This window comes from Geotrypetes seraphini, chromosome 8 (assembly GCF_902459505.1).
Source record: "Geotrypetes seraphini chromosome 8, aGeoSer1.1, whole genome shotgun sequence".
Taxonomy (NCBI): domain Eukaryota; kingdom Metazoa; phylum Chordata; class Amphibia; order Gymnophiona; family Dermophiidae; genus Geotrypetes; species Geotrypetes seraphini.
In genome coordinates, this window is record NC_047091.1 from 87,766,855 (window position 1) to 87,784,962 (window position 18,108).

The 18,108-nt window shown below is 42.6% G+C and overlaps 1 protein-coding gene and 1 long non-coding RNA gene across 4 annotated transcripts in view; one reads left to right on the forward strand and one right to left on the reverse strand.

The window, feature by feature from the left end:
* The window catches only part of FBN3 (fibrillin 3), a 518,221-nt gene that overhangs the window by 427,535 nt on the left and 72,578 nt on the right, over positions 1-18,108 (forward strand). For all 3 annotated transcript variants that reach the window (XM_033955282.1, XM_033955284.1, XM_033955283.1), the window contains 7 exons: positions 285-356; positions 2,179-2,304; positions 5,439-5,564; positions 6,422-6,547; positions 13,195-13,311; positions 14,801-14,929; positions 15,282-15,401. In XM_033955282.1, the coding sequence (XP_033811173.1) occupies positions 285-356; positions 2,179-2,304; positions 5,439-5,564; positions 6,422-6,547; positions 13,195-13,311; positions 14,801-14,929; positions 15,282-15,401 (816 nt within the window). The remainder of the gene's footprint in view (positions 1-284; positions 357-2,178; positions 2,305-5,438; positions 5,565-6,421; positions 6,548-13,194; positions 13,312-14,800; positions 14,930-15,281; positions 15,402-18,108) is intronic.
* LOC117365197 lies at positions 4,539-17,401 on the reverse strand. Its single transcript, XR_004540375.1, has 3 exons — positions 16,784-17,401; positions 10,524-10,584; positions 4,539-4,801 (listed from the first exon to the last, which is right to left on the reverse strand). It is a non-coding gene; the product is annotated as an uncharacterized LOC117365197 (long non-coding RNA).

Below are 18,108 nucleotides of genomic sequence, written 5' to 3' on the forward strand. Positions count from 1 at the left end.
CTCACTGTGACCAACCCAATGCCTGTCAGGCATAAATAGCGTCTTAATATACTACAAAAATCAGTAACGGATAAAGAAATTCTAAGATCATAGTTATAATAATGCAAAAAGAAAACTGGAGATCAGCTGGGACTGAAATCGGGCAGACTAGAAAGACCTTATGTCTTTCCCTCTGCTCAGATTTTGTGTTTCTCTGATCTGTCCGATCCTGGCTGTTATTGATTAGCCTACTGACAATGTTTTCAGTTTTTGCCATTAACTCTTTGTGATGGTGGTTTTTGCAGCTGAATATCAAGTGCTCTGCGGAAACCAGTCTCCTGGATTCATTATTGATATTCAAACTGGGAAACCCATTGGTGAGTGATTACAATTTATAGATATCATTGAGATTGTAAATGTCATTATGAAAGTAATTCTGTAACAGGGCACTAGGATGAGAGAGTAAGCAAGTGTTTATTTCAAGCCTATTCAACCCCTACTTATCTTTAGATAACATTAGCGCAAGTGACAGAAAATGAGTTTACTTTTATGGCATAATTTCTTAGACCAATCAAAATATGGAAAAATGTTATTAGCCAAGTGGTGGGAGTGCCCACTGAAAAAACATTTACTTAAAGTGGAGAAAAAGCCTCAACCTTATTTATTATACAAATAATAAATATATATATAAATATATATATATAAATATATATATATAAATATATATAAATATATATATAAATATATATATATATATATATAGACCTTATTTATTATACAAACTCCAATGAGTTTTTAGCCGTTCAACTTCTGTATCATAGGCAAAAAAAAACCTTCACAGGTGTCAAAAACAAAATGAGATATCATCCCACAACAGTGCACAATGGTAGGATGACATCCTATTTTGAGAATTACCTTTTTGACAATTGTGGAGTTTTTTTGTCTATGATACAGAAGTTAAATGGCTAAAAAACTCATTGGGTTGCCATCTGTATAATAAATAAGGTTGAGGCTTTTTCTCCACTTTAAGTAAATGTGTTTTCAGTGGGCACTCCCACCACTTGGCTAATAACATTTTTCCATATTTTGATTTATATTTTGTTATTAGTATTATTTTTCTTATGATCTCTTAGACACCATCCCTATAACTAATGTAAATGACTGCCTAGATGTTAGCCAGAACATATGTAAATGATAAAATACTAATTTTACACACATTTGTATGTTCCACCCATGTACAAACCCACTAGCAAAGCATCGCAAAAAAGATATAGCGGAATTAGAAAAAGTTCAAAGAAGGGCAACTAACGTGATTAAAGGGATGGAACTTGTCTCATATGAGGAAAGGCTAAAAAGGTTAGGGCTCTTCAGCTTGGAAAAGAGACAGCTCAAGAGGGATATGGTAGAGGTCTATAAAATCCTGAATGGTGTAGAATGGGTAAAAGTGAATCAATTTTAAAAATTCATTTAAATTCATCCATACAATCTGGTTAGATAAGGTTGTGCATGTGGGTTACTGTAAACAAAGGATATTGCATTAGTGTCTCATCTGATACCAGTGGCATAGTAAGGGACGGGGAGGCGGTCCACTCCGGGCGCCATCATGGTGGAGGCAATAGCACCCATCTCCCTCTCCACCCCTCGCCTTTTCCCACTCCTTGCCTGCTACACGTGCACACCCCTTCCCCCATAACTCTAGTTGCTCACCGCCGCGAGCAATGTTGTTAATGTGCACCTCGTGACCACATCAGTTCCTGCCGTCAATTCTGGGTGGCACGCATAGGAAGTGACATCTGAGGGAGAACCTACGTGGTCGTGAGGAGCATGTTGACATTGTTAGTCAAAGCGGTGAACAACTAGAGCTACGGGGGAAAGGAAAGAGGGGCACGTGCGTGGCGGGGGAGTCACAGAAGGAGCGGTGGGGCGGAGACAGGGCAGGGGAAGGGTACCACCACCCCGGGCACTTCTCACCCTCGCTACGCCACTGTATGGTACTGTGTATAACAACAGTAAACAAACTCCTCCTCTTCGTACAGCAGAGCAGTCCAGACTGAATTTTATAGGACGCAGTACCTTACACAGGATATAGAGTAAAGGGAAGCAGATGGGGCCGTCAGCCAGCCTAGAGATCTGAGTGGCCAGATGCTTAGTGATACATTATACATGAAGGGCATTTTGTTGGTTGTGTACCCCATTCAGATATCGATGAGTGCGGCGAGATCCCAGCCATCTGCAGCAATGGCGTCTGCATTAACCAAATTGGCAGCTTCCGCTGCGAGTGCCCCATGGGCTTCAGCTACAACAACATCCTGCTGATCTGTGAGGGTAAGCACAGCACCTCCAATAATGTGGCCCACTTCCAAGGAAACATTCCTGCCTCCTGCCTTCCTGGGCATTATCTCACTATCACTTCAATTTCTATTATATTTTATGAATATTCCTATTACCTTTAGACATTCGGGCCCATTTTTATAACTGGTGCTCAGCAAAAAAACACCATTTGAATGACTTTTTCTAAACTGAATGACAAGGAACCTAATGCCACTGTAGGTGTGGCTAATGCCAGAAGTGACATTAGGTAGCCTACAGAGGCGCGATTCACATAAAAGGTATGTGCTGAAAATTTAGGCATGGAAAACCCTGGCCTATATTTCTGGTGCCTACCTTTGTCGGAGGTGCAATTCTGTACCCGTCGCAGTCACACGAATGACACACAATCGGTGGGATCTTTTAAGGCAGCTGCCAACAATGGCGCCGGTTTCAGAACCCAGGCCTCAGTCTAGTTCTATGGGCTTCTGCTCTGGCACTAGGATAGGCCCATCTCCAGGCACCCAGGCTTATTCTTCTGGGGCACAGTCTCCCTTTCCTGGGCCTGTGCTCCAACTCCTGATACTTGGGCCTCACTTATCCTGCTTCCTGGGATATTGCCATTTTCTTACCAGCACTACTGCTACTCATTAATTTATTGGGGAAAAAAGTATATTTCCAATCTTATGTCAGACTTCCCCCACCCACACACACACACACACACTTTTACAAAGCCACATTAGGCTTTTTTATTGCTGACTCTGGCAGTATTAGCTCCAACGCTCATAGAATTCCTTTCAGCATCCGAGTTAATACCACCTCAGCCTTGCAATAAAAAATCCTAACGCAACTTTGTAAAAAAAAAAAGGGGGGGAGTTAATTAACACAATATTTATAAATTCTTCACAAAATTAATATTAAGGGGGTAATATTCAGCCCACAGTGATCAGCGATATTTTAAACACAGGACACTGCAAGTTTTGTGTACCTGAATATTCAGCATTGGGCTGTTGCCGGGTACTAGCACTGAATATTCAGGTATCAAGTGGCCGCCAGCACTTTATCTAGGCATCGGCAATATTCAGACCTGTACCCAGATAAAACTGGGACAGCCTTTTTGCTATCTTAGGGCCTCTTTTATCAAGTCATGCTAGCGAATGACACGCAGCAAATGCACCGAAGCCCATAGGGCACGCTGGCCCGTGCTATTCGACTTGATAAAAGAGGCCCTTAATTTTATCCAAATAGTTACCCAGTTAGTGGACTGAATGTTGCCCCAAACCAGTTAACTCTCAACTCCACCACTAGACTGCCCTGGCACTGCCCAAATAATACCAATGAAGTTTTTCAAGATTATCTGGATAATGCCACTGAAGATCCGTGGTATAAACCTCGTGAGAGGGACTTATCAGGATAAGCGCCAATGAACGTCAACCCCGAAAAATCAAAAAGAAAAATCAGTGTTAAACCTTATAACATTCTCTAAATAAATATATTTTCAGTTGTTTTCCCGAAAACTCCACAAATCCTTTTCTTTTTAAAAAGTTTGCTGAGTAAAGAAATGTGGACTCCTAATTAAGCAGACCCATATTCTTACAACCCCTCTCATAGCACACTTTAGAGAAGGAACCACCAAAAGATCCTGCAACTGAGACCACAAACTGAGAATAATAGTCTTGCAAAGGTGAAAATGGGTAACACAACTGCTCTAGAGAATCTGAGAGCCATAAATATTATACATTTCAACAAGCAGTAAAAGAAATTGCATTCCCCCTATCAGGAAAAATATGTAGTCACACCTACTAATACTGGGTTCCTTTTACAAATCTGTGGTAGAGTTTCTTCCGCGGGCTCCGATGCTCATAGGAATGCTCCGCTACTCGTAGGAATTCTATAAGCGTCGGAGCATATGCCTCACCAGCATAAGCATCACCAGCATATGCCTCGCAGCTTTGTAAAAGCCAGTGATTTATATATTAATGTTAAAGAAATGAGAAGAAATAGCCCCTATCAGGAAGCAAAAGAGAAAAACAAACATCTAACAAGCACAGAAACCCAGTAAGATCGCATCCAGTCTAACATTTTTCTTAACATATAATTCTAAAGACCCTTTTTTTAACACCCTGCAAGCCCAAGCACATCCTAAAATAAGATTTTAAGATTTATCTAATAGAAAACCTTCTAATTGTGTTGGGTCAAAAACAAAGGTATCCCCCTTCCCCACAGCTAACACTCAGGGGTTAATGTAAGATTGAAAAACCAAATGTTTAATCTTTTTCTGCAGAGAATATGACATGGAATGTAGCATGTCAGGAAGGATATAACATAGGGATGGGATTAGAGGTAAGTTACAAAATTAATCAGGGACCACTGTTCAGGCACTAGGCCTGATGGGCCGCCGCGGGAGCGGACCGCTGAGCAAGATGGACCTCTGGTCTGACTCAGCGGGGACAACTTCTTATGTTCTTATCTGAAGAACTTTCATGAGAGTCAAAAGCTTCCTCATTCATATTCTCTGCGTGAGAAAAGAAGGAGACATAAAAATAAGTGGAAAAGCTTATGTATTCAACTTTAGAAATAGCAAACACTGCCATAAAATATATTATAAGCGATATTTCAACAGCTAGTATTGTTCTTTGTGGAACATTCAACTTTGTGGAAAATGCAAAACAATAGAATCCCATCACAGCCAACCAATGAAGGGAGACCAGCACCGGAGTGTTCTCTATAAGCAGCTTCATGGCTGTGTTTTGTACCAAGTGCAAAGCCTGCGTCACTGATGCAGGCAAATCAGCAGATAGTACATTACAGTAATCATGAGGTGAAAACACCAACTGGTACATAACCATACAAAAATCGTTCACAGAAAGAAATGGATATAACCCACATAGCATGTTCCATTTTAAAGAAGGGAAAATTAGGTTTCTTGCCTGATAGTTTTTTTTTTTCCTTTAGTCATGTCAGACCAGTCCAGAACAAATAGATTATGTCCATCTACCAGCAGATAGAGACAGAGAAAAAAATAGTTCTAAGAGCTTTGCTGTTAAGGATATCGTGCAGCCTGAAATGTTCAGTATTGTGGAATGGTCTGGCATTGATATAATGGAATATATGATTCATTAAGGAATTAAAATTACTCCCTTCTTCCTCAGATATTGATGAGTGCAGTAGTGGGGAAAACCTGTGCCAGCGCAATGCTGACTGCATCAACATTCCCGGCAGTTACCGGTGTGAGTGCTCCACCGGATACAAGCTCTCTCCCAGTGGAGCCTGTATTGGTAAGTAGCATGCTCATCCTGGCATGGGCAGGGACATTCTTCCTTGCTACCACATTGTCTGGCTTCATGCTCCTTCCCACTGAACAGTCAGCATAAGGGTGTTACAAAAACATTGCCAGGTTGTTAAAAGGGAGCTTATTCAAATTAAGGAAATAACCACTCGCTATGCAAAGTGATTTAAGTGGGAAAGAAAGGCTCCTGCCCCCTTAAATCACACTCTGTCGCCCACCCGCCAATTTTCTTGGCCTAAATGAATGTGCCTAAGGTAGGTGCCTACCGGTGTCTAAATCCACCCAAAATCTATGCCAAATCCGCCCCTAATCACACTTACTTACTAGTAGGCACCTATGTGTAGATGTCTCAGTGGAATCCATAGGCGCCTACTGGCTAATTCATTTTTTTATGGAATTTTAATTGTTTTTATTGGCTCTTTCAATTAGTGCCGATTAAACACATTAAGTTAATGACCTAGATCAGCTCGGCACGCCAATCTAGGCACTTAACTTTAGGCATCTTTTATAGAATCAGGGTCCATATATAGAATTTTCCCCTATCTGTACAGTGCCTGGATGGAGCAAAGGTATTCTGTCCAGCTATAACTTAAATCATATGGCTATAAGTGTAGTGGCTTAATGTCGTCATTATCCTTGTGCTCAGCGGCTGGACATATTTCTAGCTTCGTTGACTATGAATACTTTGAGTGCTGAAGCCAGCATTTAAATATTAACCCACATATTTTTATTTCTTGCCATTCTAAAATAACTGAGAACCAGAAGTTTTGCTATGTAACAGAGCTACAGACCCTTGATAACTATCTTGATTCTCTGATTTTCTTTGGCATTTCAATGCTGCATTAGGCCGCAATGAATGTCAGGAGATCCCCAATGTATGCAGTCACGGAGAGTGTGTGGACACTGAAGGAAGCTACATCTGTGTCTGTCATAATGGCTTCAAGGCTGGCCGGGACCAAACCATGTGCATGGGTAAGTACCAGCTTTCATTCCTGTGCCTACTCGACTTTTCCCCTTAAAATTCCCCACCCTTCATAATCTAGCAGCACCCTCATGTGGCTCCTGCTTTGCAGCCCCGCCCTCTCTTTCTTACTGTGACCCGATTGTTCCCCGACCTGATTCACTAACCCTCCTCCCGACCCGATCAACACCCGATCCAATCAGCTACATGCTAATGAGGGAAATGGCATGCAAATTTTGTAAGGCAGCGATTCACTAAACAATTTATACTAAACCGATTGGGCATTGAGTGTGCAGAAACTGAGCTCTTTTACAGAAACTGAGCTCTTTTATTAATACCATGGGTCATTTTTATCAAGCAATAGAAAATGTGCCCGTACTCGGTGCCCCTAAAAACAAAACAAAGCCCTGCTTAAAAAAAAAACAAACAAGTTATCTATTTAATTTGAAATCTACCTTTTTCCAAGTTTGAATGCAATTTCCTAGCAGGTCAAATACTCACTAATGAAGTTTTCTTCCCCTCAGCACATCCTCTTTCAATAGGTCTTCAAGATCTTGGAAGCTAAAGCAGAATAATGCCAGACTAGCTACATGATTGGAAGTCCATTTTGTTCTTGTTGCTAGCTTAGCTATAGAAAGTGGAGCAGTGGTTTATTTCCTTCTGTCTAGCTAAAAAAAATCTTAGCTACAGCTGCCACCAAATAGAGGCCATATTCTTTTCACTGAATCTGGCAACTGCCGTATAAGTTTCTGATGAGTACATCTGAATTTTCCAAAAACAATGGCCAATCAGGGGCTTCCTTAGACTCCTCCCTAAGTTAGTCCCCAATTGGCTGCAGCGCCCCAGGCCCCTCCCAATGGAGGAGCCTGGGCGCCTCAGCCAATCAGGGCCTTAGGCCCCACCCCATGCATCATATGATGCACTGGGGCGGGGCCTAAGGCCACACTCGTCGAAGAAGGCCAGGAGCAGGAGGGACTTAACACTCCTCCTGCTCCCAATTGTAAAGGTATGAGAAGGGGGGTGGGTCCAGCCAGGAACCAGGAGGGGGCAGCCTTTGGGTGGCAGGAGGGCGTTGGCATTAAGAGATCTCACAGTTCATTTCAACACTCAAAACCGACAGAAAAAATTGTGCTAGTTGCGCTCAGACCCGGCAGTGATGTGTTAGCCCAGAGAAGCGTTGCTAGAGTCTTTTCCCTGACACAGTGGGGATGTAACTCTATCCCACGAAACGCAGGCCGTGTTGAAGGATTGAAAGTATTAAGCAATGGCCTTGGTTTCTAAAAGAGCACAAGCTAAGTACTTTAAACTCTGAGATGCATTGAAGTAATTTATAGCACAAAAGCACTTTTTACAAAGCACTTTGAAGCACCAGTGCACTTTAAAAAAACTAGCACAATTTTTCCTGTCGGTTTTGAGTGTTGAAATGAACTGTTAGATCTCTTAATGAAATTTTTCAAACATGTAGTATTAATGAATTGCAAAAGTTTTTAGGATTTATATATTTCAATTAGATTAATTGGAGAATGAAGAATAATTAATGATTAAATAAGGAGATAAAATAATTTAAGAAGTAAAGAATAAATTAATGGTTTTAGTTATGGTAGGGAGGATGGGTTCAAGTCGGTGATGTAAGCAGCAGGAGTAAGAGCAAAGAATTGTCTTTCTCTCTGAAGAAACCCCACAATGGGAAAAATACTACATAATCTGAAGCTTGTTCCCATTTGTGAGGAGTGTGTGGCGCAGTGGTTGGATCTACAGCCTCAGCACCCTGGGGTTGTGGGTTCAAACCCCGTGCTGCTCCTTGTGACCCTGGGCAAGTCACTTAATCCTCCATAGCCCCAGGTACGTTAGATAGATTGTGAGCCCACCGGGTCAGAGAGAGAAAATGCTTGAGTACCTGATTGTAAAAACCGCTTAGATAACCTTGATAGGCGGTATATAAAATCCTAATAAACTTGAAACTTGAAGTATTTACATAATAATTAGAGAAAAAATTACTCGCAGGGTCATTTTGATCTATATCGGTGCTTAAATTAAGGTGACATAACAGGGCACACTTAGCACCAATTGTTAATGACATTAGACCGTGCCCAGGCCATTATAAAATACTAGTGCAAATCTGATTTGGTGTTCCAGACATTATGTGCAACTGCTTATGCCAGGTCAATGGCTGGCATAAATTGGTGTGTTTATGTACGCCTTGAAATGAGCGCAATTAATAATATTCTATAAGCTGTACATGTTGATAGGTGGAATGCCCATGAAATGCCCCTGCTTTGGCCAAAAGTATGGCCCACTTGCAGTTGTTTTTATTTATAATCTGCCTTCCACAAAGCGGAGCACATCGTCACATACATGACAAATCAGCACAAACAGCATTACATTCATCAAACAATAATTAAAATTCCTATACCATCATTTAACCTAAGAGATTAAAAAACCAAGATAATGATACAACAGCTACAATAATCACTACACACTAAGGACCGGATTCAGTAAATGGCACTAAAATTAAGGTACTGGGAAAAATCCATGCTAAGTGCTATTCCATAAAGGGTACTTCGGGCTAGGCAGATTCCCGCACCCAAATCTGGTCATGAGGATTTATGCCTGCTGAAACCTGGTATAAATCCTGGCACAGTATTCTATAATAGTATGCCTAAATTTTGGAAATGCACCCGATCCACCCATGCCCCTCCCATGGCCATGGTACCTTTTGGGTTGCATGTAAGACAATGTGGCCTGGATTCTGTATAGGATGCCTGGTCTCAGAAGCCAACAGGCGTCCTATATAGAATCAGGCCTAAGGCCGCCTAAAATAAACCCAATTCTGTAACCGACGTCCATGTTGCAGATGCTGGTTAGACAATCAGGTTATTGTAGAAGCGCCTGCTACACTTATCACGGCAAGGGATCTCCTTGCCACAATAAGTATAGTGGCCGCAGCCGTCAGTCCCTCCACCTCCCCCCCCCCCCCCGAATGAACACTGTAAGAGGGATGCCCAATCCCTCCTGCAGGAACACCCCCCCCCTCCCTGAAGATCACGGAAACCCTCCCCGGACCACCCCCCTCCCCGACCCCACCCCCATCCATTAACCTTTAAAGATGGCCAGCCAGCTGGGTCTTCCCACTCTCCGGCCAGCAGGCTGGCCTCACTTGGAATGAGGCATTTTACTGGCCTACATTGTACGCGTCTCCCACTGGCCTAGAGAGACACATACGGCCGCCTAGGTTTGCATAAGGTCAATTGCTGTTTCTACATAAGGTCAGTTCCTGTCTCTACATTTTCAAATTTGACCAACAAGGCTATTCCACAACTTAACTCCTGCACATGTGAAAGTCATGGCATTTGTTTCCACATATTTCGGATTAGCTTTCGTTTTCAGCAATGCTGAACTTTCGGAGCGCAATGATCTTAATGGTTGATACCCAGTCATCAAACTCTTAAAAAATTCAGGGATTGTACCATATAAAAATTGATGACAAAACATAATTGCTTTGTATTGAATTCTAAATACAACTGGCAGCCAATGCAGTTGTCTGAGATATGGCGTAATATGCTCATATCTTGATGTTCCAGTTATCAATCTAGCCTTGGCATTCTGTACCACTTGCAAAGCCCTGCACCTGGTCTTAGTTATTCCCAGGTGCAGGACATCGCAATAGTCCAGCCGTGACAAAATCATTGCTTGTACAACAGCACGAAAGTCAGATGATGATAGCATTGGTTTTAAACAATACAATAAATGAATCTGTGCAGAACATACTTGCACTATCTTTACCGCTTGACAACCCACTGTAAGTCCTGGATCCAGTTTTACTCCCAGGACTGTCATTGACTCCCTCACCGGTAATACCTCATCCATCACATTCAATGTTTTTGGCCAATTAACCTGGTCAGATTTCCCCACAAACATTACCTCATTGCTGTTTTTAAATTTTATAATGGTATATGAACAAACCAGTTTGACAGAGGTTTCTCTGACCTTTGCTACACAGGCAGGATTTCTGGCCTCTTGCAGGGGCTCTGCTTTCTGTGTTGAAATGCTGTCAAATAGAATAAATAGAAAAGAATGCCTTATATGGAATGAAAATGATTTGACCAATTGTGTGAAGTTTAAAATGTCACACAATCATTTGACAAAATGATATATAAGAAAGTGAACCTGGAATATGTTCGAGAACTTTGGACAGAGAGTATAAGGTGTGGAACTTTGTGAGACTTCTCCTTTGTACAAATTATATTGGAAGTTTATGGAAAGGCTGTATTTGTAATTAATTGGCTTTTAATAGATATTGAATACACTCCTCCCTCCGTATTCATGAGTGTTAGGGGTAGAGCTGGTCCACGAATATGGAAAATTCGCAAATAACTTTTGGGCTGACTCTGACCCACCCCTGCCATCTTCCTGCCTCCCTCCTGCATCCTGGACCTTACCTGGTGGTCTAGTAGTGATGCGGGGTAGAAGTGAGCTTCCTACACTCCTTCCCCGTGCAGAGCTGTCATCCAAAATGGCTGCCATAAGTTTCTGTTGTAATCTCATGAGACCACGGGAACTCACAGCAGCCATTTTTGATGACAGCTCTGCATGGGGCAGGAGTGTAGGAAGATTTCTTCCGCCCCACATCACCGCTAGACCACCAGGTAAGGATGATTTACTTGGGGAGGGGGGTCTTGGCACAAAAAAAATGTGAATAATCGAAACTGCGGGTGCCGAAACCGCGAATAAGGAGGGAGGAGTATAAATATTTTCAATTGGAAATACATATATTTGTACAAATTATTGAGTTGGGGTATCTTGTTGGGCAGGGAGTTTCAGTCTCCCCTTGCTCAGACCCCACCAGCTAGGTTAGACCAGACCAGGCCTGGACTCCCTAGTCACTATTGGCTTAGTGGTCTAGTAGAATCCCATTTCCCCAGACTTCTGCATACCTGTAGGAGACAGGAGCAATGCCTACTTGCTCCTGCCTCTGGGCACCATCCCACCCTGCTCTGCCTTGCCCAGTGCACTGAGCAAGGTAGGGTGCTGCCATTTTGAAGATGATGGAGCCTGAGGAAGGAGTGAGTAGGCATCACTCCTTCCTCCTATGAGATATGGGGGAGTAGAATTGGTGACTAGGGGGCCAGGCTTAGCCTAGCTGGGAGGGGATTCCACAGGACCGAACCTAACTGAGGGGGGTATCATTGGATTACAGGGAGGGGCTGGGGGGCCGTCGGACTACTGGACCATCAAGGATTTTTTTTTAAGATTGGGAGAGAGTGTGGAGTTAGGTCAGGGTAGGTGCCAGTGGACACCCATATATTTGCAGGACAGAGGGGAGTGGGAGAGGTGTTAGATTAGGGGCTAAGGAGCTTTACTGCAGCATGTTTTTTTTCATGACAACTTTCCTGTCAGTGCCTGAGCCAATCACCACTCAGGCACTGAGAGAAAAGTTGACATTTTTTTACACTGAGCTGCATATTTGCCATGATTTCAACATGGCATGAATTTTCATGCTCATTATTTTGATCATGCCAAGGCAATTTTTTCTGTGCTTGATTTGCAGTAGCGTATGGAATATTTTATTCTTTGATTCCCCTTAGTGGGAATTCCTTTAGATCCTGTTATTCAAGAATTACAACAATTCACAAATTAGCATTTCCTTCTTTGAAAGGTATTAAATGCACTGGGAAGCTTAGTACATTTTTTACTTTTAAATTTGTTAAATTTGGAATGGACTTCCAGATTCTCTAAGACTGGTAGACCAATTATTTCAATTTAGAAAAAGTTTAAAAACCTAGTTGTTTTCACAATAGTTAATTTGATTATAGCTGTCGTATAATAGTTTTAAGCAATTCAAAATACCTTTTTCTAACTTTTTCCATCCATTTAATCTAACCAATTTCTGTTTTATCCCACAGTTTTTACTTGTTAAGTTTCATTTTTTAACGAACTGTAAACCGAGTCAAGCTCCTTTGGGAGTAGATTCGGTATATAAAATGAAGATTAGATTAGTTTCCCTCTACAACTAACCTTTGCGCATCGGCCCCTAAGCAAAATAGCAGGTCTAAGTCAATCACCATACAATGTATGTTCAACGGTTCTACTTTTGAACATAGAGTGCTGCTGAATATATGAATAAAGCAGCGTTACTTCCCTATTTTATCCAGGGGCTGTCAAGGCTAAATATCAGGCCCAAAAGAGCTAACATAAATTATTATCACTCTATATTGCCCCTAGTGTCCCACATGGCCTCTCCTTTCTGCAGTCTCCATAATCCATCACCATCCCCACTACCAACACTGCCTTCCTTCTCTCAAATGACTTTTACTCTCCTGTAACCTCCTCTCTTTACTCCTTCCCTCTGGGCTTTCCACACATCTCTCCCTCTTGACCTTTTTTCCAAACCGTGAAAGATCCATGGTACTGAGAACGGATGCCTTTGACTTGACAAACATGGGTTGAACTGTATGATACAATGAGAAATCTTCCAGCTCCCATCTCAGTGTGTCCTGGGCCTACTCTTGATAACGCCATAACGCATATAGGCATGTAGGTATCCATACATCACCCTGTTAAAAGTTCCAGTGTACTAAGTGATGACATGTGACCTCTTCACCTGACTGCTAGCTTTAAGTACTCATCCTTCTCTGGTTGCCTGTTTTTCTTTTGCCAGACATCGATGAGTGTGACCGCCAGCCCTGTGGCAACGGCACCTGCAAAAACACTGTGGGCTCCTATAATTGCTTATGTTTCCCAGGCTTTGAGCTCACTCACAACAATGACTGCATGGGTAAGAGACTTTTTGTGCACGATCTGTATTTTGATTTAGGGTGTATATATTGCAGAACAAGGGAAGAGGAACAAATCACAGCTGTTTCCCAGGTTCTTTCCTCCAAAGTAGTCCATTTAGTTCCTTAACTATCTGCATAGATTTTGTACTATTGTACTTTTGGAATTTTTCTTTAAACAGTCTATAGAAAATAAATTCTCTGTTGCTTTATACCGTCCCTCTCTTGGTTGCTTGGACCCTCCTTGGTCATCCATGCTTCCCTTGCCAAGGTGCACATAAGCTTGGCTCTTCAGCCATGCTGCCCCATGACTCCTGGTTTTCTCTGGTATCTCATACAGAAGTTCTTCAGCAAGATACTTGGGTGGCACATTTGAGTAGATGTACCGAGTGCTTCACTAATGATATGCAGAGATTTGTCCGTTTTAGTTGTATGAAAATGGCAGCATGTTGGAAGAATACTTTCTGATCTGCACACATATTATACATAAACATCTTTGAGGTTGATATTCAAAATGATTTGTTTAGCTGACTGGAATTACTTGGAGCTGGCTTAACCATTAGGCAAATTAGGCAGGCACACCTAGGTCGACACCTTTTGCGAGAGGACAGCCAGTAAAGAGCAGCTGCGGTCAGAACAAACAGTAGGTCCTAACAACCACATGTATTTAAAACATCAATATATACTTTTTCATGCAAGGACAATAGGCACTTTTCAAATACAGTCTATTTACCTGGGTGAATGGCTTTTGGAAGTTGCTCTTATTGGAGGCAATTTTATAAAAGATATTTCAAACAAAACAACAAGGCAGCCAGCTTGTTGAAAACAACAGTAAGCCAATAAGAAGAGGTTAAAAACAGATGCCCGACGTGGCCATGTGTCGCCTAGGACTGCTAGAGGGCAGTGGCATAGCGAAGGCAAGAGGCACCCCTCCCCTGCTCTCTTCTCACACCTTCACATGCTCCTTCCCTGTCCCCTCCTGCTACGCACACACTGCTTCCCTTCCCCCATACCTCTGTAACGTTCCTGACATGAGCAGCAACCCCCAAGCTGCCGTCGCACCAGTGTCGGCTCTTCCTCCGACGTCACATCCTAGGTGCAAGTCCAGGAAGTGACGTCAGAGGGAGAGCTGATGCTGGGGCGACAGCAGGCTGAGGGTTGCACCAGGAACATTACAGAGGTATGGGGGAAGGGAAGCGGTACGCACATGCAGCAGTGAAGAGGGGTAGAGAGGAGGGCAGGTGCCTGTGCCCTCACCAAGACGGTGCCCAGGTTGGACCCTCCCCCCTTTATACACCACTGCTTCAGGGGCATACAGAGTTCTAATTGGTTCTAAAATCCAACCTTCTAGTACAAAAGGCATATGACTCTTGAACCAATGGGTTATTCACTTCTGGAATCAGTGGCCGAGTCCTGAACATGCCTGTCTTAATCCCTGTGCTATGACTTCCTGGCACGTCCTCATCTGATTGATCTTTTTTTCTCACCCAGACATTGATGAGTGCTCATCCCTTGTGGGCCAAGTTTGCCGGAATGGCGAATGCATCAACAGTGTGGGTTCCTTCCAGTGCCTCTGCCATGAGGGATACGAGACCACAGCCGATGGGAAGAATTGTGCAGGTGAGAGTATGCACCATCATAAAGACAGTGCCAGTTCTTATTGTAGTAAGATTGCTTTTTCATTGTTGTGCAGCTTACTCCATGGAAACTGCAGGGAAATGAAATTTTAGTTCAGAACTTTCACAGTGCTTGGACTGTTTCTTCCCTCTGTCACTGGGCCTCAGTATAGTGGCCCAATCCTGTCAGTAAAAGCAGCTGAGTCGGTCTCATGAGAGCACTGTGGTGCTGCTGTCATCTGGCCATGGCAAGGCTCCACCTTGCTGATGCTGACTCCTGTGACACTCGCCACTTCAGCAGTAGAATAGGACAAGGGTGACACGGAGTACTGATCATCTTTTTTTTTGGTTCCCAGATATTAACGAGTGTGTGAGCTTCCCCGGCACCTGTTCTCCTGGAACCTGTCAGAACCTAGAGGGATCCTTCCGCTGCATCTGCCCCCCAGGATATGAAGTGCAGAATGACAATTGCATTGGTAATGAGTCCTTTCCCTGGCTCTGGCTACAGTTCAGACCCTCCTTTATCCAAAGCAAGAGTAGGTCAGTGGTTAGAGCAGAGAGCTGAGAATCCTTGAAGCTGTTCAGATCCTTCTCTTTCCATTGGAATTCCTTATGACTTTGGGCGAGTCACTTCTCCCTCCATTGCCTTAGGTACAAAATGTAGGGCCTCATTTACTAACCAGTTATAGGATAATTCTATAACAAAGCACCTACTAAGGTTATGGTGCCAATTTTAAGCAGGAGAGTGTGGTGTAGTGGCTAGAGCTACCTCAGCACTCTGAGCTTGTGGGTTCAAACCTCATGCTGCTCCTTGTGACCATGGGCAAGTCACTTATTCCTCCATTGCCCCCAAGTACATTAGATAGATTGTGAGCCCACCAGGACAGATAGGGAAAATTCTTGAAGTACCTATATGTACTTTGAGTATGGTTGTAAAACTACAAAAAGGCAGTATATAAATCCCAGTCCCATATTCTATAAAGAAAATAGGCATCTACAGGTCTATAGAATACTAGAGCAAATGACCGAAAGCATGCATATATTATGGCATGATCACCTACACCAGCCCTTTAGCTGGTTTAAATACCTGCGCTTAGATATTAGCACATACAGTATGACCAGATTCTGTAAATATGATGTCCAATCCAATCATACCAATCTCTATTATATAAGTACGGTTCCAAACAAGGATCCTAGTTTCAGCACAATACAATGCCTTCCTTAGAGGACAACAGTATTCAGGGTGTAAATCAAGGTAAGCACATATGGTCCAAAAACATAGACCGGATTGTGTGGTTAAATTGGTGTTATCACAGGGTCTTGTGTGACAAACAGTAAATGCATTGGCATATCCAGACACCTTGGATGTTATCTGAAGTTTACCACAGCACCAAACCAACCCTAAAGATTTCTGCATTCAAAATCCCATCCAAGATCCCAATTGACAAAAATAATCCACACAGTATCCCCCTTGCTAGCAATGCCTGTACCAACCCACAGGCTTAATTAGCAGGACTTCCATTCAATGCAAAAACCAGATTAAAAAAACAACACCACAGTCTTGCCTGGTCCTTATCTAAGCTCTGGGCTTACTTTCAGTCAATCCAGGTTCCAGGCAGCAAAAGACATGGATAATACTTTCAGCCTGAAGCCATAAACATTGCAGCACTGACAGTTGGGGTTTTAAGCACAGTTTTCTTTGTAAGCCTCTACATACTTTTGCTGCGAGTCCCATTTGTTCAAGGTCAGAGGTGATTGCAAAATCCTCATCCATTTCCTCAAAACTTAATTCATTTTCCATTTCAATTTCATTAGAGTATACAATATCTCCAGGATCCTCCCAATCATGGGCTCCTACCTGAGCTTGCAGTGTGTGTGGATCTTGGACTCCTCTGGTTCTGGATAGAGAAGGACTGGCTTCCTTCCTTCTCTCTGTGGTTCTCCCAGTGTGTGGCTCCTTGCTGTTGTGAGCCCCACCCTTTTCTCTCCCTGAGCTTAGGTAATTAAACTGCAGTGCAGGTGTACTCCTAATTCTGGCTACTTCTGTACTCGGGTGCTTGTTAAACTAGCTTAAACCAATTCTAGGTTTACCAGAAACTGGAGTTGTTCCAGTCCTGGCTTTGAAATTCTTCTGTCCCTGGCCTGATGGGATTTGAAGTCCTGTTACCTTTTCTTTCACTTGTTTTACAGAAAAAGGTAAACAGGTATGAGGAGTCCCTGACTCCTTTTACACACTGTTTTGCAAAGGAATTTTCTTTATAGGCAGTGTCCTAGGGGGAACTTTGGGTCTATTTAAGGCTGGCCCTTGTGGCAATTCTCTAATTTTGCACCTAATGTTAATGCCACTTTCTTTTTATTAATTTCTATTTTTCTCTTCATAATTTATCACATTTACTCTGTGCCTATGTGATAAATTCACTTCTATATCAATAAATAAATAAATAGTAATACTAATAACTGTAAAGTGCTCAGTGCCTCCACCAGGTCATTGGTAATGCAGTTCTGACCACGATAGTTTAGGAACCATCATTACGCTTTACTGTTCCTTTCCTTCCATTAATCATATAATAATACAGACTTTACTCAGGCCAGCTTGTGCTGACTTTGCCCTTGCAGTTCTTAGTGCAAAAGTAAAAACATTCAAAGCGTCCCCAAAGCAATATCTTATCTTGTTGTTAAAATCCTGTCCATGTAAGTTCAACTTTGAGCTATCGTGTCTCCTTAACTGCATCAATATCCATTCATGATAAAGTTCCTATCCAGTGATTGATTAAAAATAACATTGTCATAGTAATAATGAATTCTCTGAAGTCAATTCTAGTTTTTAACTGCCCTCCTAATTTTGTCATCAGTTCTTGGAAACTGCAAGGGTTCCTTTGCCCTCACAGGGGCTTCCCTGTAACAGTAAGTAAAATCTGGACCCATAGACCCACCACCAGACCCGCCCTGTTCCACCCATCCCCGCCCTGTTATGCCCATGGCCACGCCCCCTCAGCCTGCTCGTCTCAGTTGGGAGGGCATTCTCCTATTTATACATGCAACTCAGATGGGAAAGCACATCAGTATCATAAAAGCTTTTTCTAGTGTTTGCTACACATCTATAGATCCACCATCAACACCCCAATGTTGCCATCATGTGCCCTTATATCCAGAGTGGAACCAATTGATGTACTCCCACCTTTT